This window comes from Trichosurus vulpecula, chromosome 4 (assembly GCF_011100635.1).
Source record: "Trichosurus vulpecula isolate mTriVul1 chromosome 4, mTriVul1.pri, whole genome shotgun sequence".
Classification (NCBI taxonomy): Eukaryota; Metazoa; Chordata; class Mammalia; order Diprotodontia; family Phalangeridae; genus Trichosurus; species Trichosurus vulpecula.
This window is the reverse complement of record NC_050576.1, coordinates 81,660,994-81,684,509: the sequence shown is the minus strand read 5'-3', so window position 1 is coordinate 81,684,509 and position 23,516 is coordinate 81,660,994. Positions and strand designations below refer to the sequence as shown.

General features: G+C 36.9%; 1 protein-coding gene across 1 annotated transcript in view; it reads right to left on the bottom strand.

The window, feature by feature from the left end:
- HMCN1 (hemicentin 1) overlaps positions 1 to 23,516 on the bottom strand; it is a 523,850-nt gene that overhangs the window by 157,367 nt on the left and 342,967 nt on the right. The window contains exons 42-46 of the mRNA XM_036757836.1: positions 18,387 to 18,483; positions 10,097 to 10,219; positions 8,658 to 8,819; positions 6,036 to 6,317; positions 1,747 to 1,914 (exon numbers count right to left, since the gene is read on the bottom strand). Of these exons, the coding sequence (XP_036613731.1) occupies positions 1,747 to 1,914; positions 6,036 to 6,317; positions 8,658 to 8,819; positions 10,097 to 10,219; positions 18,387 to 18,483 (832 nt within the window). The remainder of the gene's footprint in view (positions 1 to 1,746; positions 1,915 to 6,035; positions 6,318 to 8,657; positions 8,820 to 10,096; positions 10,220 to 18,386; positions 18,484 to 23,516) is intronic.

The window sequence follows — 23,516 nt, the reverse complement described above, 5'->3', positions numbered from 1 at the left end:
TCTCATGGAACCATTTGCTACGTGTGTGCCTAAGACTTTCTTTTCCAGGAAATACTGCTTCTCAGTGACGCTGATTCCAGACTTTTACCATCACACTTGCCCTCCCCTGAAGGGGTTCAAGTTTGCCAGTGTTTCTGCTATAATGTGGATAAAAATACTCCAGATGAACTCTGTTTGGTTTAGAGTCTAGTGGACTCTTATCTCCCTTGTTCTGGAAACTACATTTCCATTAGCCCAAGATTGTGCTAAAGCTGATTTTTTAATATTCAGGTCACATTCAAAATTAAACCTCCAGACAACCAAACCATGAAATTTTCTTCTTTAAAAATTTTTGAAGTACTTTTCTTTTTCGACATTAGGGCTTCTTAAACCTTTTCCACTCGCGACCCCTTCAGAGCTTCTTAAACTGTGGGTCACAACCCCATATGGGTTGCTTCCCAACCCTTTCTTCCATGTTTGTATACTGCTTCTCAGACACCCCAGTTATGAGAAATAGTGCAGACCCATATTACCCATATGGGGTCGCAACCCACAGTTTAAGAAGCTCTGTCTACATCACTGCTATTTTCCTTATGGTTTTCTTTTGCCCCTCTCCAATGCCCATAGGACCCTCCCTTGGAAAAAGTATAGCCAAGCAAAACAAATCAGCATATTATATTGGCCATGTCTTACATGCCTCATTCCACAGCTGCAGTCCACCAAGAGGTAGGAGGCTGTTAGTCCTGTGCCTCGACGCTAGGTTTTTTTTCCCACATAAACTATTAAAGTTCTCCCCTATTCTACACTTCAACTGTTAATCTTATAAGCCTGCTTCGCATTTATTTAAGTAGCTCAGGGGTATTGGAGCTAGAATCTGGGAAATCTGAAGTTCAAAAGCTGGCCTTAGACACTAGCTGTGTGATCCTGGGCAAGTCATTTTACCTCAGTCTTCCATCAGGTTCCTCCTCTGTAAAATGGGAATATTAATAGCATCTCCCTTCCAGGGTTGTTGTGAGGATCATATGAGATAATATTTGTAAAGCACTTTGTAAACATTAAAGCCTTATATAACTGCTGGCTGTTATTCCCATTTTAAATTTTATCACGGTAGTGTCAGCCCCTATTTCCAGTTTATTGTGATGTTTTTGAATTCCAGTTTCTTTTCCATCCATTTTTGTAGCTTTACTTCCCAGCATTCTAGCATAGAAGCATTTCAAAGGTATTTGAAAGTCATTTAGAGTCAGGAGCACCACAATTCTAATTCTGCCTCAGATACTTGCTAGCTGTGTGATACTTTCTCAGGATTTCCTCATTTATAAAGCAGGGACAATAATAGCACCTATTTCACATGACTTTTGTGAGAATCCACTGTAATAATATAGGTCAAGTGCTTTGCAAACCTTCTAGTGCTATATAAATGCTAGCTCTCTTTAATGAGGTCAAGGGTCATTTCAGTTTGGTCTCTGTATTGCTAGTACTTGGCACAGTGTTTATCCCATCCCACAGAAGCCGCTTAACAAATGTTAAATGGTATTCCTTCAAATATTGTTAATTAAGCTGCAAACTTCCAAAATAATCAAACTCCTAACATTTGATTCTTATGGTAAACCCTGGATCAAAATACCAAATACTGAATGTCAAGGCCTGGAGAATTCATACCTAGCTGTGGCCACTTTGTGCCATACCACCAACACTTCTGGTCTCTTTATGGAGGAGTCCAATGTACATAGTAGCATCTGAAAGCAATGTTATCTATTTTCCTGATACCTGAGAGAATTCTCATGGAACTGCTTAGGGTAATGGGCCATCCATCCTTAAGCCAGGTTATTGAAGGTAGAGGAATTCCTGATGCTTCACAAGTCAATGTAACAGGATTCTTCTCCACCACACTTATGTTTTCAGGTACCTCCTGGTCTCCTACAATGCTTGGAGGGACTGTAACACAAAAGCAAATAAATCAATAGGAAACAAGTACCTGATGGAATCTTTTTTCTTTTGTCATATAGTCTAATAAGTAAAAAAAAAAACCAATACAAATAATCCACTGACTTTTTCTCTCTTGGTATACAAGAATGGCAGTGTGGACCTACCATGTACTTTAACTACCTCCCCTCCCCCAAAGTGGCAATTGACTCTAAGTCACTCATACATTCTAGTCCAGACTGTCATGTAACCTGTGCTGTACATCTTCTAGACTAATGACTGTGATTAAAGGTACAATCTGTGATCACAGAGTAAGGTTAAACTCTAAGATTAGATTCATTAGAACCAAGGAAGGTAAATGGGCCAGATAATTTTTAAAGCTATCCTTCCATGAATCAGAAGAACACTGCTAATTTTTTCTCCTTTGTCCTTCCTTAAAAAGATGACCTGTTGGGGGTCAGAGCCAAGATGGCGGCTGGTAAGCAGGGACTAGAGTGAGCTCCGTACGGAGTCCCTCCAAAAAACTATAAAAAAATGGCTCTGAACCAATTCTAGAATGGCAGAACCCACAGAACAGCAGAGGGAAGCAGGGCTCTACCCCAGGACAGCCTGGATGGTCTCTGGGTGAGGTCTATTCCACACGGAGCTGGGAGCTGGGAGCTGGGAGCTGGGAACGGAGTGGAGCAGAGCCCAGCCTGAGCGCGTGGAACAACCAAACTTGAAGTCGGGCGGATGGGGCCCCTAGCGCCCTGAATATGTGAGCTGCGGCAGTTACCAGACCCCTCGACCCACAAACACCAAAGACTGCAGAGAAGGTTAGTGGGAAAAGATGCGGGAGTGGAAGGAGTTCAAGGTTCGGCTTCCAGCCCCGGGGGCAGCGGAGGTGGGGCAGCTACAGTTGCTGCTGCTTCTGGCCCCAGGCCCACCTGGGGAGGAATTAAGTGGCGGATCAGAGCAGGAGTGCAACAGCCTGCTGAAGATCTAAGCCCAGCCCGCTGGGGGTTCTTGGGGAAGGAGTAGTGCGGGTCTGACAGAGCTGGCACCTCCCCCCCAAACGTGGAACATAGAACTCGTTAGTCTGCAAGCAGTCATACCCCACTGAAAAACTCCAGGGTCAAGCTAGTTGGTTGGGAATATGGCCCAGGCAGCAAAAACGCGCCCAGATTCAGTCTCAGACTTTGGATTCTTTCTTTGGTGACAAAGAAGACCAAAACATACAGCCTAAAGAAGACAACAAAGTCATAGAGCCTACAACAAAAGCCTCCAAGAAAAACATGAACTGGCCCCAGGCCATAGAAGAACTCAAAAAGGATTTGGAAAAGCAAGTTAGAGAAGTAGAGGAAAAATTGGGAAGAGAAATGAGAAGGATGCGAGAAAACCATGAAAAACAAGTCAATGACTTGCTAAAGGAGACCCAAAAAAATACTGAAAAATACACTGAAGAAAACAACACCTTAAAAAACAGACTAACTCAAATGGCAAAAGAGCTCCAAAAAGCCAACGAGGAGAAGAATGCCTTGAAAGGCAGAATTAGCCAAATGGAAAAGGAGGTCCAAAAGACCACTGAAGAAAATACTACTTTAAAAATTAGATTGGAGCAAGTGGAAGCTAGTGACTTTATGAGAAATCAGGATATTATAAAACAGAACCAAAGGAATGAAAAAATGGAAGACAATGTGAAATATCTCCTTGGAAAAACCACTGACCTGGAAAATAGATCCAGGAGAGATAATTTAAAAATTATTGGACTACCTGAAAGCCATGATCAAAAAAAGAGCCTAGATACCATCTTTCAAGAAATTATCAAGGAGAACTGCCCTGATATTCTAGAGCCACAGGGCAAAATAGAAATTGAAAGAATCCATCGATCGCCTGCTCAAATAGATCCAAAAAGAAATCTCCTAGGAATATTGTTGCCAAATTCCAGAGCTCCCAGATCAAGGAGAAAATACTGCAAGCAGCCAGAAAGAAACAATTTGAGTATTGTGGAAACCCAATCAGAATAACCCAAGATCTGGCAGCCTCTACATTAAGAGATCGAAGGGCTTGGAATGCGATATTCCGGAGGTCAATGGAGCTAGGATTAAAACCTAGAATCACCTACCCAGCAAAACTGAGTATCATGTTCCAAGGCAAAATAGGGATTTTCAATAAAATAGAGGACTTTCAAGCTTTCTCAGTGAAAAGACCAGAACTGAATAGAAAATTTGACTTTCAAACACAAGAATCAAGAGAAGCATGAAAAGGTAATCAAGAAACGGAAATTGCAAGGGCCTTACTAAAGTTGAACTGTTTTGTTTACATTCCTACATGGAAAGATGATGTGTATGATTCATGAGACCTCAGTATTAGGGTAGTTGAAGGGAATATGCATATATATATGTTTATGTGTATATATATATATATGTGAATGTGTATGTATGTATATATCTATGTGTATATGTATGTGTATGTATGTGTGTGTATATATATGTGTGTGTGTTTATATATATATATATATATATACACATATATATATGTAAAAGAGAGAGAGCAGACACAGGGTGAGTTGAAGATGAAGGGAAGATATCTAAAAGAAATCAAATGAAATTAAGGGATGAGAGAGCAACATACTGAGAGAGGGAGATAGGGAGAGATAGAATGGGGTGGATTATCTCGCATAAAGGTGGCAAGAGGAAGAAGTTCTGTGGGAGGAGGGGAGAGGGCAGGTGAGGGGGGAATGAGTGAACCTTGCTCTCATCAGATTTGGCCTGAGGGGGAATACCATACATACTCAGTTGGGTATCTTACCCCACAGGAAAGAAGAGGGAGGAAGATTAAAAAAAAATAAAAGGGGGGGATGATGGAGGGGAGGGCAGATGGGGGTGGAGGTAATCAAAACAAACACTTTGGAAAGGGGACAGGGTCAAGGGAGAAAATTCAATAAAGCAGGATGGGTTGGGAAGGAGCAAAATGTAGTTAGTCTTTCACAACATGAGTATTGTGGAAGAGTTATACATAATGATACATGTGTGGCCTAGGTTGAAGTGCTCGACTTCTTAGGGGGGGTGGGTGGGAAGGGAAGAGGGGAGAGAATTTGGAACTCAAAGTTTTAAAATCAGATGTTCAAAAAAAAAAGTTTTTGCATGCAACTAAAAAATAAGATACACAGGCAATGGGGCGTAGAAATTTATCTTGCTCTACAAGAAAGGAAGGGAAAAGGGGATGAGAGGGGAGGGGGTGATAGAGGGGAGGGCTGACTGGGGATCAGGGCAACCAGAATATATGCCATCTTGGAGTGGGGGGGAGGATAGAAATGGGGAGAAAATTTGTAATTCAAACTGTTGTGAAAATCAATGCTGAAAACCAAATATGTTAAATAAATAAATTTAAATTAAAAAAAAAAGAATAAAAAATCAGTTACAGAAAAAAAAAGATGACCTGTAAGCGCCTTTGGAATTTAATGCCTATTAGGTCTTAAAGGTTCATACTTTGTTTCCCTAATATTGAAGAGTAAAGCAAAGCTTTGTATATTTATTCCCTGGCTTCCTGATACTGAGATACTGATGTTATAGTTCTTAACGTCAATACTGTTCCCATGACATTTAAGTATATATTACACATGGGGCACATTCATGCATACACATTTGTTGCTATTTCAATGAATATTATTTTTTATTCCCTCCATAGCATACAACCCTCTTTAGCTGCCTTAAAGAAAATCTGTTTACAGTTAAGGTTAAAAAGGCCAAAGGAATCATAAAGGTGGAAGACATTAATGTTTATTTTAGTCTAGGTAAGTATGTTAATCCTTTCTAGGTCCTTCTCTTTGGAAAGAATTAGTTCCAAATAGTTTGAAGCAAGTATATAATTTTACTATTTCAAATTTCTGTTTAATTTCCTTTAAAAAGTATCTTTTTCTTGATCTTAGCAAAAAAGAAAAAAATAAAAAGAAAGAAAAGCCAGAAGGGGCTAGCATAGAAAACAATAGAGTAATGTTGTATACATGAAGAATTGTAGGACTATACCAAGAGTGATCTTTCAGAAGATGGAAAGCAAGACATATTTAACCTTCAGGATGTTGGGTGTCAAACTGAAAAAAAAATGCTATAGTTAAAATTGTCTATTTAATTTATTTTGTCCTTTTTACTCACCATGGACACTCAAGTCATATTTTTTATCAGTCATTCCTGCTACATTCACTGCCACACAAACATAACGGCCAGTGTCTGACACATGGATGTTTTTCAGTTGAAGGAGGTGTCCCTCATTGAGAATTTCCACTCCTCTTCCAGTGAGCAAGGGGCGGCCATCTTTCATCCAGGTTACCGATGGTTTAGGAATACCCTGTACCTCACATTCCAAAGTAACACTCTTCCCTCGGGTCACAGTGACTTCTGCAGGGTGATTACTGTTGCTAGATATGGTTGGACGAGCTAGAGAAGAAGGGATACAAAGATGCTGTAAAGTTCAACTCTATGCTTCAAGAATGAGTGAGGTCAACTCCATGAAAGGAAATCCTAGGGCTGCAAGAAGTAGTGGGGATAAACTGAAAGAGAAAACTCCAAATTAAGCCATAGAAGATGAAATATTTTTACAAAATGTAAGAAAGAATGGTGTGGTGTGGAAGAAATCATTTCAGAGGGCCTTACATAATGAGCCTCTTCCTATCTTCAATTTAAAATTTTCCTAGCAGTGGTTTTTTTTAAGTTTTTCTAATGAAAGTTTGTCTTAGACAAGCCCCAATTTGAAGCTCACACCCTTTGCACAGACTTACATACAGCAAATATAGTGAAACTTCCTGATCTAACTACATTACAGTTTGAGAACTGAAAATGGCCTTAGAGCACAGATTTTATCCCTTCTTTTGGAAGATAGGGAAACTAAGGCTCCAAGACATGGATTGACTTTCCCAAGTTTTAGTGAAAGACCTTCTTTAAAAAAACTTCAAAACTAATTAATACTATTAAACTTCTTATATGTACTATGGAATTAGATACAATGTTGTTTAAGTATTGCAAGATTCCTATAGATAGGATTCTAAAGCATTTTTAGCATCTTCCAGGAAAAATTTATGAAATCAAAAAGTAGACTTTAAACCAAATTTTAAGATATGTGATAACCTTTAATGTACTTCAGTACTTTCAAGCATCTTTGGGCCATGGGTTCTTAGCCTTTTCTGTGTTATGGGAACTTTTGGCCATCTGGGGAAGTCAGAAAAGTTTTTTAAAAACAAAAAATAAAGTAGATGGGATGACAAAGGAAACCAATTATATTAAAATAGTTGTAAAAATGTTTTTTAAAAAGTTGGAAATCAAGGGGATGCCCATCAATTGGGGAATATCTAAACACATTGTGGTATATGAGTGTAATGGAACACTATCGTGCTATAAGAAATGAGGAGCAGATGGACTTCATAAGAACCTGAAGAGTCTTATATGATCTGATGATGAGTGAAGGGAACAGAACCAGGAGAACATTGTACACAACCACAGACACATTGCTTCTGTGATGACTAACTTTGATAGACTTGGCTCTTCTTGATAATGCAAGGTTCTAAGATAGCTCCAAAGGATTCATGATGGAAAAGACTATTTACATCCAGAGAAAGAATTATGGAACCTGAATGTAGATTGAACCATACTATTTGCTCCCTCTTTTATTTTATTTTACTTTTGGTTTTGTTTTATCTTTCTCATGATTTATTTCATTGGTTATAAGTCTTCTTTATAACTTGGTTATTGGGAAAATAAGTTTAATGTGAAGATATATGTAGAACTTATAGCAGATCACATGCTGTCTTGGATGGGAGAAGGGGGATGGGAAATTTGGAACTCAAAAACTTGTGGAACTGTGTATTGTAAACTAAAAATAAAATAAACAATATATATCTGAAAAAAGGTTCCCTGCGTTAAGAAGCTTTGTTTTGGGTATCATTTTTTTTTCTCCTCAAGAAAGATGTTTTTTTTTCTGAAACAGAACTATATCTTTTTATTATGCCAATATTCTCTCAGTGATAATAGGGAGTATTATATAGATATAAAATATGGAATACTATAACCTCTGGAGAATCAAAACTGTAAGTAACCCAAAAATCAACGGAGAAAAAGATGGTGGGAACAATTAGACTGTGGCATTTGCCAATGATGACTTAGTGCACTCAAGAAGAGGCTTAAAATATAGGGTTGGAAAAAGAGATGGGCCAGTCATTGAAGGAGGGCATGAAACAACAAGTCTTCCTCATTCTTAAAAAACCTCACTTAATTTCACCAATCAGATCAGCTATCATCTTCTATCAATCCTCCCTTTCTCAGTTAAACTCCAAAGGTATCTACTCTAAGTACATCCATTTCTTCTCCTTTAACTCTTCTAATTTTTAAAAAATCTGGCTTCTGACCTCATAATTCAATTGAAGCTGCTCTTTCCAAAGTAACCAATAATCTAATGGCCTAAATCTAAATCTAGATCTAAATCTAATTTTTTTCCCTCAGTCTCATCCTTCTTGACCTCTCTGCAGTGACTAAAGATTGCATGAATGCAAAACTTTTCATTATTTTAGATTTTTATCTACATGACACCAAACATTTGGATGTTTCCAAATCTTTAAGGATTACACAAATAGATTATTTGATAGTTGATTTAATTTTTCATTTTTCTACCAGACAGTTGGGTGTTGTGATATAGCTTTAGAGTTTTGACGGAGTCCTAACAGCAGCATAAAGAAAAAAGATAGTGATAAAGAAAAAGGAAAGTAAGTAAAAGACCGGTTGACTTACTGTAAACTTGCAAATTATATTTTTTCTCTGCATTCCCAGCAACATTTGATGCAATACATGTGTATAATCCTGCATCAGACCTTTCAGCAATCGAAATCTGCAGCTGTCTGCCTCCTGATAACATCCTGACTCTTCCTGTGGAATCAGTCGGCACTGGAGACCCTGAAAAGAATATCCGGTTTCAGAATTTGTACATATTACTTTGCTGGGTGTCATATGATAGCTTCTTTGTTCAAATAATCAAGTGGAAATGTATCTGTCAAAAAAGATGAGTATTTAACAAAAGTCATCTTAGATTCATGTGGTGTAACTTCTCTCTATCTGTCAAGTGCATGGAATATACTCAGTTTTATTTCGAAGGGGAGAATATCATGTTATCTGTAAATTTCCTTTTGTAAAAATTCGACTTTGAAAGTAATAGAAAACAAAAAATTAAATTCAACCTGATAAAGGTTAAAGAGAGAAAAAAACAAGAAGTAAAAGAATTGGTCAGATGTAGGGGTGCACATCTGTACGGCCTGCTGCTGAGGAAGCCAAGACTTGATTTTGGAGTTCTAAGACACAGTAGTGCTAAAACCAATCAGGTGTCTGTATGGTAAGTCCCTAGATGAGGGCCACCAGGCTACTTAAGAAGGCATGAACTGTCTCAGAATAGTAAAAGAGAGCAGGTTAAAATTTTCTTTCTGATCAGTATTGTCCATTTGACCTGTAAATGGTGAGACAGAGAGATTTAGCTTCTAAGAGAAAAAAAAAAGAAATTAAAAAAAGAAAAGAACCAGTTGACAAATTATCTGGTCTAAAACTAAATCCTAAGACAAAACTTTAACCAGGTACTATCAAATGATGCCCAGAATTCTAATAAAAATTATCATTTAAAAAGATATTTTATACCAGATATTCACAAATAAATTTTAAGCAACAAAAATGAGTGTTAAAAATGGTGAATTTTTGTTGCATCTCCTTTTAAAACTAGAAGTCTTGAGTTCATCTTCCAACCATCTCCTCTGGCAGATGAGAACACTGAAGCTGAGAGGCTGGTAGGCCTCTCCAAGCCATTTTTGACTCAAAATATGATGTTGCCATTATATCAGAAGGCCTCTACTATGCTTGTGGCACAGATGCTTTGTCAATCTGGGCACTCTACTATGTGCCTAATTTTACAATCTAATGCTGATGGAAGAAATTATTTTACTGCTTTCTTCTGATAATCAGTGTGTCACAAAGATTTCTGAGTTCAGAAGACTGCCTTTAATTGAGTAACATGAAAATTTTACAACAATATAGTTGAATGTTTAAGGTATTCTGTGTTATATAGATGCAAAATCTAGATATGGACAAAAAGTCACTAAAATGAAATGCTGTGTTGACATAAAAATAAGAGAAAATATATATATTTTTTAAAAACATGTTTTCAAAGGGCAGGAAGAGACTTTTCTTACCTTTCTTTTTCCAAATAAGACTTGGTGGTGGAATGCCACTGGACTCACATATCAAACTAATGAGGCTGCCTTCAATGACTGTGAGTTGAGTAAGTTCATCTGAACCATGAATATTAGGTGGTACTGAAAATGGGGAAAAAAGTTTCAATAACAGTATTGTTTGTTTTTTCCATTTTTCATACCTTTGCCTTAAGCATTTTCAAGCTGTTGTGGCTGAGGAGATGAATCTCAAAGGTTAATGTTGTGATTCTTGAATGCAACGTTGATATTTAAGCTTGATCTAAGAACCAATACAAAGCCCTCACCTGAATAAATTAGATTCAGCTCTTAGGAATTGGGCATGCTAAATATTGTGAAGATATATCGTGGATAATTAAGGTCCTTTCATGTCACTCACTTCCCCAAGGGAGACCAGATTTGCCATCTAAAAGATGTATTTAATCAATTTACTGGAGCCTAATATGACATAATAAAAAGAATACTGACTATGGAGTCAGAAGATGTGGGTTCTAACCCTGGCCACTGAGAGTGATGGTTATTTTTTCTCATATTAACAGTCAATCATTAAAACTGGATACACTCTAACTTTTACCCCCTGTTCTATTTCTTTGTCTGAAGCCCAGTCTCTAAGTCAGGGCTGATAGAATACAGGATTAAAATTCTCCTCATTCTGGGTGTTGCTACTCCACCCAACTAATCAGATTTCTAATCTAAAACTAATTCCAGCCAATTGTGTTCCACTCAAGCTAATTTGGCAGACATAGATCCTCTGTCTAGGCTGTCCAAGGCTGTATGTAGTCCGGGTATAGTGATAGTGCCTTTGGCCAAGAGTGATATGATGTCACTTTCCCAGTGCCTTATTAGAAAAGGTTCACCTATCACTAATTGTTAACCAATCAGAGTTGATTGCCACCCTCTGGAATACCTACTTTTCCAAGAGCATATAAGCTGTGGGCCTGCTGCTAGGATATTCTTTGGTTTGAGAGAGACAGGCAAATGACCATTCCTTTTATTGATAAAATGTTAGCATTATTAATAAAATGATTAATTACCTAGAAATTATGTCTCTCAAACTTTTAAATGTCACACCATGGTTAACTGATATTTATATAACATTTTAAAACTTGCAAAGCACTATATGTATAAGTGTGTATACATAAGCATAAAATATATATAAAACAACACTATATAACTTGTCATATAAGATATAATTAAGTCATATCATGTGTATGCATAATATATAATATATACATATTATAACAATATAAACACATATAGCACTTGGTAAACCTGAAAGCTCTAAATTTACAATGCTAGTTATTACATATGTACGTAGATTATTGATTTGATTCTCATAATAATCCTGCGAGGTTGATGCAATTACCATTTTAGAAATGAGGAAAAAGGGGCCCAGAGAGCTTAAATCACTTGTTCAAGGCCACACAGCTAAGAAGTTTTTGAGGCAGGACTCAAAGCTAGGTCTTCATGACTCTAGCCCAGGATTCTATCCATTCTGTTACACTAGGCATCTAGCATATCACACTAGTTATGTTACCTTGGACATGTCACCTTAAAATAACTTCCGCCTAATAAGCTTTAGTTTCCTCATCTGTAAAAGGAGGATTGAATGCATGTATTAGCTACTTTGCAAGTTTGTTGAAAAAGAAAGCTCTTTGTAAAGAGTAAGGGGTAAGAATAGAGTCTTAGAGCATTCCCTAAAGCATTGTCCTGCCCAGGCTCACACCATGAATCAATGTCAGCTGTGACACTGGAAACGAAGTGTTCCTGGTTTGAGGCCAGTACTCAGTCCAATAAATACACCATACTGTCTCTCATAAATAATGTCTATAAAATATGAGTTACTATAATTTAAAGCTCTTATCTTAAGTATTCAGGACTAAGATTACCATGGCATATATGGGAAAGAATGGAAATGGTGAAGATGACTTGAGCAGAGTATTTCTGCTATTGGGAGGAAGTAGATAAAATGGTAACAGGAGTGCTCTCAAATGCCAACCCCTCACCTGCCACGGTCCCTGAAATCCTAACATTCTTTTGGCTAAGGCAAATAGAAAGCTGTTCAAATGTGACCATTATCCCATTGATTATCCATTTATGCTTTATTTTGAATGTCTATCAAATGAGAATTGATGTCATGAATGACTTGGGTCTTCTCAGCAATACAATGATCCAAGACAATTCCAAGGGACTCATGATGGAAAATACTATCCACATTTACAGAAAGAACTGATGGGGGTCTGAGTGCAGATAGAAGCATACTATTTTGCACTTTTTTAAAATGTGTTTTTTCCTTTTGTTCTGTTTCTTCTTTCACAACATGACTAATATGGAAATACATTTTACATGATTGCACATATATGACATATCAAATTGTTCACCACTTTAGGAAGGGGATTGGGGGAGGGAAGGAAAGAAGGAGAAAAATGTGGAACTTAATGTTTTTAAAAAATGAATGTTAAAAATTGTCTTTACATGTAATTGGTAAAAATGAAATAATACTTAAAAATCCAGAAATCAGAATCAATCAGCAGGACCCCAAGAAAATGAAGTAAATTTTGAGTTCAGGGATGGAAGTCAGAAAGCAATATGAGGAAAGCAGCATCATAGAATTATAGATTTAAGGCTGGAATGGACCTTAAAAGTATCTAGACCAATTCCCTAAAGAAAGGGGTAAACTTGGGGTTTAAATTCAAGTGTTCTATTTCCAAGTCAAATGTAGGTAGAAAGGAATGAAAGTAAATGGCAGTAGTGGAAGTCAGTGAATGAATGGACAAGGTACCTAGGACAAACTGCTGAACAGCACAATTCAGTCTATTGATGACCTTTCTTGCCAGCATGAATATTTCCTTTAGTAACATTCAGAAGTCTCACTGGGCTCTTAAAGCCAGGGTATTTTCTGTTCCCTGTACTCTTCTAACATTAGCTAAGTGTTCTGAAGGAATAATAGCCTTTCAGTTGATGAGGTCGTATATCCTAGTTCTTCTTAAGGAAGTTTACCAGATGCTTCCCCAAGGGTAAGAAGATTTCTATAAACCTAAGTATTCTAGCAATATTTCTGGGCAAAGAAGAGGGAGAAAGATTATTGCCATACAGGGATTTTACAGACTTCCTTTTTGGACTCCCCTGAGCCCTGTATATTAGTGGCAATGTTTGTTTAACAGAAAGACAGACTGCCTTAGAGTCAAATGACTTGAGTTTGTGTCTTAACATGGCAGTTGGTTACACAGAAGATAGAGCCCTGGGCCTGGAGTCAGGAAGACCTGAGTTCAAATCTAGCTTTAGGCATTCACTAGCTGTGTAACTGTGGGGAAGTCACTTAACCGGTGTTTGCCTCAGTTTTTTCAACTCTAAAACAGGAATCATAACAGCAACCACCCTGCAGGGTTGCTGTGAGGATCGGATAATATTTATAAGGCACTTAGCACAGAGACTGCCAGATAACAGGCGCCGTACAAATGCTTCTTCCCTTCCCTTCTCTTTCCCCCTTCTGACTCTGAAGTTAGGTTATTTTTGGGAAGTTATTTGTCCTCTCTGAGGCTGTTTTCTTATCTGTAAAACAAGGATAAGAGTACCTTGGACTACATACAGCATCTCATAAATTTGATAGGAGAACTTTGAGAGCCTTTAAAGCGCTATAGGAAAAGGAGCTGTTGTTGCTGCTGCTGGTATAGTTCCAAGATTATTACAAGCACAGTGAGGGCTGGATTCAGAATCACGAAGATGAGGATTCAGACTGCCTCTGCTACTTACTTATTAGTTTTGTCACTATGGTAAAATCAATTAACATCTGTGCCAATTCCCTAAAGCTTAAAAAATAGTCATTAATGATTCAATGTCAACTTCACAGGAGGTCTCTCTGCAGTGGAGTGCCCCAGGGATGTATGTTTGGTCCTGTACTCTCTAACATTTTCATCAATGACTGGGATCATTTATCAAAGACATGGGATGCTTATTATGTTTGCAGCTGATACAAAAACAGGGGGATTTGTTAACAAATTGTGCGACAGAGATCAGGATTTAAAACACCCTGACAGATTAGAATGTTCGGTTGAATCTAGTAAGATGAAATTCAACCAGAATCGATGTCACAAATTTCATTTGTGTTTTAAAAAAAAATTGGCCTCAGAAGTATAGAATAGAGGAGGCCTGGTTAGATAGGGTTTTGTTTGAAAAGATCTGGGAACTTCAGGGGACTAAAAACAAAATAGGAGTCAGCAGTGTGGTGTTTGGGCAAAAAGTCACTGTTATTTTGTGCTACATTAAGGCAGGCACAGCTTCCAGGAATAAGGAGATAATAGTCCCCCTGTTCGCTTTCCTGGTGAGGTCACAGTTGAAGCTCTGTGTTCAGTTCTGGGCACCAGACTAATAAAGGCATGAATAAGTTGAAGTGCATCCAGAGAAGAGCAAGCAGGATAATAAAGGGCCTTGAGATCATGTCATATGAGAATTAGTTAAAAACAATGTAAAAAAACATAACAAACCTAAAACCTCATGAACTGAGACTAACAATATGGAAATAACTATGATGCATTAGTGACATGTAGGATTAATGAACATTTTTAGAGAAATATGTCTTTATTACATTCTAGTACATATAATGGACCCTACTAAACTAAGTTAACAAAGATTTGGCAAATAAAGGTCTTCAGAGATCTACTCCCTGGTGATGATGATAAATTCCTGAAGGTTACCAGAAATGAGAGTAATAATGCAGTAAATATTCTCCATTAGTAGTTTTTAGGCAACGGAAGAGTCTGTCTCATTTTTGAGGCAAAGTAAGAAAAACAACTTAAAAGACTGTTTCCTTTGTTAATTCTTAGTAACCCAGGATTTTTTGAGTTATCACAGTCACTGGGCAGCTAGGTGGTACAGTGGATAGAAGAGCAGGCCTAGAGTCAGGAAGACCTGAGTTCAATTTAGACACTTGCTAATGGTGTGGCCCGAGCCAGTCACTTAACTCTGTTTGCCTCAGTTTCCTCATCTGTAAAATGACCTAGAGAAGGAAATGGCACACCACGCCAGTATCTTTGCCAAGAAAACCTCAAATGGGGTCACAAAGAATTGGACACAACTAAACAACAACAACATAGTCACAGGGAAACAAGAGAGACATACATAGTAAAGATGTAGCTAGTTTTACTAGCTCAATTGCAAGTTTAATTAAAGTAATGGATCCCTTATGACATAATCTACTGTTTCTGAAAGATCTCATTGATGTGGTTACAATGAATATCTCAATATTCAAGTCTAATCCTCCTATGCTAATATGGTCCATATTGACCGATAAGTCTTCCATGGAAGGGGCCACCCAACATGTTGGGGGACATTCCTTCAGATCTCTTGAAATTGCATGGATATTTATGGAGCACATGGGCTGCCCATTTGTTACCAATCACTTTCTATGTGACCAGTTCCTCTTTTTCAAGCATGTAGTCTGATTACATCTTTTTTTTCTCTTTCTCTTACATAATACCTTTGTTTGTAATATACTTTAGCCTGATCACACTACCATGTACCTCTCTACTGCCATTTGGGTGGTCCTCAGCTTCCCTTATTTAGGACACCTTAGTATTATTCCATGACTCTCAGATATACAACATTGGCCATGTCACTTCATTATTGAATAAATTCAGGTGATTCCACATTACTTCGAGGACCAAATATAAACTCCTGTTTGACATTTAAAATTGTTGGCAAACTGGCTACCTTCTCCCTTTCTCTCTAAGGATCAAACACAATGTCAGATGGAAGCACTGAGCTGGATTTGCAGCTCAAAAATGTGGCCATTTCCCTGTTTTGGTCCCAGAGTGTGAACAGGGAATATAATTCCAAAGTAGAAGCCATAAATTGCTTTTACAGAACACTTTTGTTTTTTCTAGTTGACTGGTCAAGATGAAGAAATATGAAGCTAAGTGAGATAAAAATAGCTTTCCTATTAACTGAAAAATGATATTAAAATATTCTTTACATTAACATGAAAGATATAAGCAAACTTAATCAGGCTTATAAACAAATGTTTCCCTCATTTTGTTTTTGGAATACACTTTGAAGTATGTTAGAATACAATAAAACACGAAATATTTTAGAACTTAGCTTGTGGCCATTTAAAAAGAGAAAATTACACAATTTGCATAGTCGTGGAATAAAGGCTGAAATATTGGTTCTTTGTAGTAAATGAGAAAGAGTAAAACTGACATTTCAGATCCTGGAAGAGGGCATCTATCTCATGCAGATGAACACTCATGGGTATTTTCCTGTTCCCACTCTCACTCACCATGAGGAAAAGTAACTGACATAATCTGAAGAACCAAGTCCATTAATGGTTAAATTTAGAACAAATTTCCCAATATTTAGACTATGGAGCATTTAAGTACTGCCCTGATATTTTCTTCCCCTCTATTTAAGTAATTTCTTAACTGAAAGTGAATTTTTTAAAGTATATGAACAGAAAATAAAGGAAAAGAAATGTACTTTTTCATTGATTTCTATGTTCTTGTATAAAATTAATCTCTATTATAAAGCATTTATTTTAAAGAAATTTTGATTGTTCTTACATGCAACTGGGAAATAAGATATACAGGCAACGGGGTATAGAAATCTATCTTTCCCTACAGGAAAATAGAAGGGAAGGGGTAATAAGAATGCATGCTGTCTTAGGGTGGGGGGGAGGGAAGAGATAGGGAAAAAATTTGAAACTCAAAATCTTGTGGAAGTGAATGTTAAAAACTAAAAATAAATTAATTATAAAAAAGAAATTTTGCTCATTTTTTTGAAGTGAAAATGCATTGACTTAAAGAGGTAGCATTGACAAGAACTGGTGGCATTGACAAGAACTATAGCCACTGCAACGAAAACAGGCTATCCTGTGAGAATATTTTGAGCTTTAAGGACATGGTGTGATAAATAATGATGCTTCTATACTTGCTAAGGTTATGATTGTGTTCATATCACTTAAACTCTCTGAACCTGCCAGGTGCAGCAATAAGCTGCCATAAGCTAAGCCAATTGGGACGTGTCCACCCTAGGTTTGGGATTAATATGATTGCCTAAGGAAGGGTGAAGCAGCTCAGGTCAGAAAAGGAGTAGGGTTCCTGTGTCAATCAGGGTAGACACTGGTTCACGAGTAGCCTTTATACTTCTGACCCGAGTGGAAGATAGAGAGACTCAGATTTAAAAAAAAAACAAAACCAAAACAAAACTCTGAACCTCAGTCTTCTCTATCTAAAAGAGAAAGGAACCTGTAGAACCTATTTAATCAAGTTGTTGTGAGTCAAATATAATAAGGTATAAAAGGGTTTTGCAAACCTCAAAGTGCTTTATAGTTGCTAGATGTTTTTATCACTAATTATTATTAGGTACTTATTATCATGATAATTGATTGGGCAAAGATAGAAACACTCCTGAGACAAGTCATTATTCTGCTATTATTCTTTTATATTTAAAGTTCTATAGACTACTGCATAAGTAGATAAAATGAATGCATTTTGTAACTGAATAAAGGATTCAGGCTATAAGCTTATCTCCTATAAGAACCCTGACAGCATCCTTGGTATCTCTGAAGTATATATATTTATATACACTTCAGATATAACTTGTATATATATATATACTTCAGAAATATACATATATACATATATATACACATATATATTTATATACGTACACACACACACACACACACACACACACACACACACAGACACACACACGCATATATAACGGCCAACACTCTGAACAAGTATGATGGTCTACAATAGTTCCTATGATTGGTTTTGGAGTTCTCCAGGATATTTTGAGGTCTGTGTATACAGTACAGGGAGATTTGTTGTCTATCAGTCCACAAAAGATAGTGAGCTACTGATATATCATTTTAGCCACAAAGTCATATCATATTAGGTATTCAGTAAGAACTATTCCTTTAGATTCTGCTGAGATACTTTGTACAATTTTGAGTGTTTCCTTGAACGATCATTACATCTGGGCTCCTTAAGATAATCCTCCTGTAATTTTCAGTAACAACAGCTTAGTCATGAAATTCCATTGATAATGCAATTACTGTACCACAATATATCTACTCTTAAAATCATATAACTTATCTTCAAATAATTATCTGATACACTTTGGTACATTTAATCATTACCTTAAAACAATGATTATGTATTCATATTTGTAGGTGCAGATAAATGGAATTGGGCAACCTTAAAGAATAAATTAATAAATAGCCAGACTTGTCTTTTGCTTTTCTTGGACCAGTATAGATCACTCTTACCCCAAATGTTGACATTGTAATTCTTCTCAGTTTTCCCAGCAATATTTGTTGCTTCACAAGTGTAGCGTCCAGTGTCTTGAATCTGTGCTCCTTCAATCTGAAAAGAAAATTATGATCTAAATTAAATAATTTAAAGTTGAAAAGGTTTGGGATTTCATATCTAATCTGACTTAGTTTTTTTCATATTAATCTGGTTTGTTACACATTTCAAAAATATCAAACATTCCTTTTTCTCAGAGTACATGCCAAGGCCAAATTATACAGTAATGGACCCCCTTACTGCCTTAAGACCCAGATTACAGTTAGATATTTCATATGACTAATATGTGCAATTTCCACTAAAATTCAAGAAACTCTGATGGTGAGTGGGGGGATAGGTAAAGCATGGGAGGTGAAGCTATACTTTGAAAGGCCACAAATCAAATTTAGGGGAGGGGACATTTAGGAGAACTTGAGGACAAACCAGAGATAGCTATTTCAATCTAAATGAGGGCTAAATTTGAAAGAAGACTCACTTTAAAGGAAGAAAAGGAATTTTTAAGTGGTAGGATCTAAAGGGAGGACTCAAGGAAGAGATGATAGTTAAGAAGGCAAGGTAAATTAGAAGAGGTAAGTAAAGCCAAGTACTGAAACAAAAGGTCAGTGGTAAAAAGGAAAGGATTTAGTATGTGGATGTAAATTTGTGGAGATGACAAAATAGAAATGAGATATAGCTGTCAAGTTTTTAAGAGGCGATATTGGCTATAAAAGTCTTAAGGAGTAATTAGCAGTTGGGGCATAAACATACACGAGTGGTTAGAAATATACTTGATTAAATATTTTAATGAATACTCATGTGAAGAAAGCAAAAAATCAGAACAAGGAAGCACAGTGGAGAGATTTGGGTGAAGATCAATTGAGGGAGAAACAAAAGTGATTTTGTAATTGGGCTATATGATAGACCACCAGGACAGAAAGAAATTTGAGAAGCCTGCCATGATACAGAAGTGATGGGTAACTTCACTTATCCAGACACCTGTTAGAGTGCTATCCAAAAGCAGAAGAGCCAATAAATTCTTGAATTTTCTTACCAACAATTTCATTTTTCAAAGGGTAGAGAAACCAATTCTATTGTGATTCTCAATAATAAGTGATCACTCAGGCAGTATTTACGAAGTTCGTAATATATGCCAGGTAATTTGAAAAGTGTCAGGAATAAAAAGAAAAATCAAACAGTCCCTGTAATCAAGCTGACTGCATTCAAAGAGACAACATGTACTCCAATTATGTACATACAAATAAATAGGAAACAAAAGAAAGGGAAAGTACATTAGAAGCTGGGGAAATACAAAAGTCTATGTATAGAACATGGTATTTGAGTGGAAATTAAAAAAAAAACTAAAGGTTTTATGCGGCAAGAGGATGTTCTAGTCATAGGAGTCAGCATGTACAGAAACTGGAAATGGAATGTTGTGTGTGTGGAACAGTCAAAAATTAGTTTGGCTGCACCAAAGAATGTGCAATGGGTAGTAACGTATCACATAGCTGGAAAAGTAGAGTGGGGCTAGACTTCAAAGGGAACGAAATGCCAAATCAATGAATTAATATTTGTTCAATGAAGTATAGGGAAGACACTAGAATTTATTGAGTATGGAAATGAAGTGATTAGACTCGTGCTTTAGGAATATTACTTTGGCATCTGCATGAAGCATGGATTGGAAAAGGGAGACAGAGGCAAGGCTACCAGCTGGAAGGCTTTTAATGTATTTTAGATGAGTGGTGCTGAGGTTACCACTAGGGTGGTAACCATGTCACAGAGAGAAGAGAGGGATGAAAAAGACACCGTGGAGGTAGAACCACTAATACTCTTCAACTGATTTGATCTATGCAGTGAAGGGGAGTAAGAAGTCGGAAAATTATTCTGAGGTTTTGAACAGGGTATATAAAAGAATGATAGAGCCTTCAACAGAAATGGGGAAATTTAGGGCAAGAGTGGGTTTTGGGGGAAAAGATAACAAGTTTTGCTTTGAATTGAATTTGAGATATCTATAGGATATCCAGTTTGAAATGTACAATAACAGTTGGTGACATGATACTGAAGCTAAGAAGAAAGACTGTTTATATAGATATGGGAGATTTATTGAAATCAGAAATGGAATGTATGGCACTGAGAATCACAGAGTTTTTAGACCTATAAACATTAATTGTTGATACTCTAAATGGGGAATCTTTGTCTAGCAATGAACAAGCTGACCTAAAATGAGAGGAACTGAATCATAATGATACTGACATTATCTCCATGGGAAATGATGAGGTCATTAAGAGTGAAATACAGAGGTGTAACAACAATGCTGCTTGCAGCTGCTGTGGAAGTGTAAGGCCAATAACACCAGCACACAGGTGGGCTGTTAGCACAGGTTCTTTGATCTGCTTTTCTAAGGAAAGCAAATTTAAAGGATCAGCAATCTTCTTTAATTACACATACATACATACATACATACACACACACACATATAATCATTCACTTACTTAGTTCAGGGGGAAAAGTCAGCACCCTGAACTTCAGAGAAAATACAAACAGAAATGACAAGCAGAGAAAATAACACAAATCAGCAGACAGGGCTTCTGCCTGTCCAGAACAATACATACATAGTTACCAGAGAGAGAAGCACCAACATCTGGGTTTTCAAAGCCAGGGGGCTCCTTAATGGCTACCCAGAGTGTCATCTGGCCAAATCACAGAAACATTCTTCCAATGAGTGAACCCCCAAAGCAAAATGCTAACCTCAGAGTATATATACTGTCTCTAATCAAGGACTCTTGATTCAATCAAAGACTCGAGTCAAACAAAGGTAAGACTAAGTCAAAGGCATTTGACTGCCTTAGTGCTGAGAAGTACTCCAAAAGAAAAAAAAACAGCAAAAAGTCCCACTTTGCTTTCTATTATAGGAGGAAAGAGGGTCCAAGAAAGAGCCTTGGGGTACACCTAGGATATGGCTACTGGTGTGGAAATGAGAACTTTGAAAAAAATTACCTCTCTCTCCAAGAGTTTGGAACAGAAAAAGAAAAGAAAAACCAGATATAGTGTGACAAATATAGCCTAGATTTTGGAAAGCTGATTTCATTCAGAAGAAGTACAAATATAATCCTATGGACTAGAATTCTACAGGGAAGTAAGGCAAAGTAGGTTAAGAAACTTTCAAGAATGAAATCCTGAATACACAAAGGGAAAAAAATTTATAAGGAGTAAAAAGAGGAAGGGCATGAAAAGATTAATGTGAATTCATAGGGTACTCAACATCAAACTTGGATTTTTTTAAAGACTGGGTCTTCCTACCTCATTCAAGCTAGAAGTACAGGGACTACTCACTAGCCCAATACCACTACTGATGGGCATGGGGCTTTTGATCTCCTCTTTTTTTAACCTGGACTGTTTCGCCCTTTCTTAGGCAACACCATTCCCCCTGTTCCTGGAGAATAACCATATTAATGCTGAACTTGAAAGGAAACATGTGTAGCCCACTACAGTTTATAACACCTGAGCAAGAGATCCACCAATCGCAGCTTTCCTGGTAGCTGCAATTATTGGCATGCACCACCACATCTGAAGGAACTTAGATTAAAAAAGTAAAGATACAAGGCAAAGTAATAGAGGATGACTAGAAAAGTGTGGAAAAGTTTTATCACAACAGTTTTAGGAGGGATAAGGCTCAGAACAGGATGAGTTTCATGAAGAAAGCAAAGGACAACACAAAATACCTTCCTCTTTACTCTCTACAACAGACATTGGTACCTAAGTTACAACTATTTTCTCTTTTGTTTTAACCTTTATTGAAAATCTTTTGTTTTTACATCACCTTCATTGCTTCTCCATCCAGAGGCCAAAAAATGTTTCAAGAGATAAAAAAAAGAGAAAAACAAAGTAGTTCAGCAAAAACCAACCATAGTCCAGCCAGAGTCTCTCATCTCTGCAAAGGAGGGAGGGAAGTGTATTTCCTCATCTCTTTTTTTCAGGGTCATCATAACTACAGAGTTCAGGTTGAGTTTTTATTGTTGTTTTTTCCATTTACATTTCTGTAGTTATCGTATATTTTCTTGATTCTCCTTACTTTGAGTTGCATCGGTCTTTCTCTATTTCTCCGTATTCTTCATATTCACCATTTCTTACGGCATGGTGAGCCATTCTCATGGTGGTCTTTATACTAATTATGAACAGGGTTAGGTGAAATGACCAAATATCCCATTAAATTGTGTTTCATACCTCTTTTCTAAATGCCTTTCTCTTGAGCCCTTTCCATTGAGCCCTAACTTCTTTTTTTAAATTCTTAGTTATTTATTTTTAATTTATGGACTAAAACAAGCACTTCTATAACATAGTATAATAAATAAGATGATTGCACAAGAAACCGCAAATCTATTATGTATAGCTTGCTATTCCTTTTGAATATATGATAAAGTTAACGTGTAAATTTCTTTTTTCCTTTTTTTTTCTTCCTAACTCCCCTGCCCTAGAGAGAGCTATCATTAGACACAAAAAGGGGCATATGTGCGTGTATGTAAAATTATTCTATATATACTTCTATTTATCAGTTCTTTCTCTGGATGCAGATAACATCTTCACATATCCTTTATAGTTAATTTGGGTACTTATAATAGTCAAAATGACTTATTTGCTCAAAGTCATTCTTAAAACAATATTGCTGTTACTATATACAATGTTCTCTTGGTTCTGCTCATTTTGCTCTTCCTTATTTTATGTGAGTCTTTCCGTGCTTTTCTAAGATCATTGAGCTCATCACAATCACGTAGCACAAGTTATTCAGTTCATGCACCTAACTTCTTTATGGTTTCTGGTTTTCTTTATAGTGATAATATCAGTATCAATATGGTTCAGTTCCTCTCATCGCATAACAACTTGTTGGTTGCTAGACAAAGATTTCCTATTTAGGGTATCAACAGTTAAATTAATATTTATAGGTCTAAAAACATTATGATTCTTAGTGCTCTCTGATCCATTTCTGATATTCCAACATCATCACTTAAGATGTGAAAGGGTGTTGCACAGGACAGAGCCATTTTCTAGTTTTCTTTGTTTCGTGGGTACCAAGGGCAAAGAATTCATCATTTTGCCCTTGAACTGCAGATGCATTT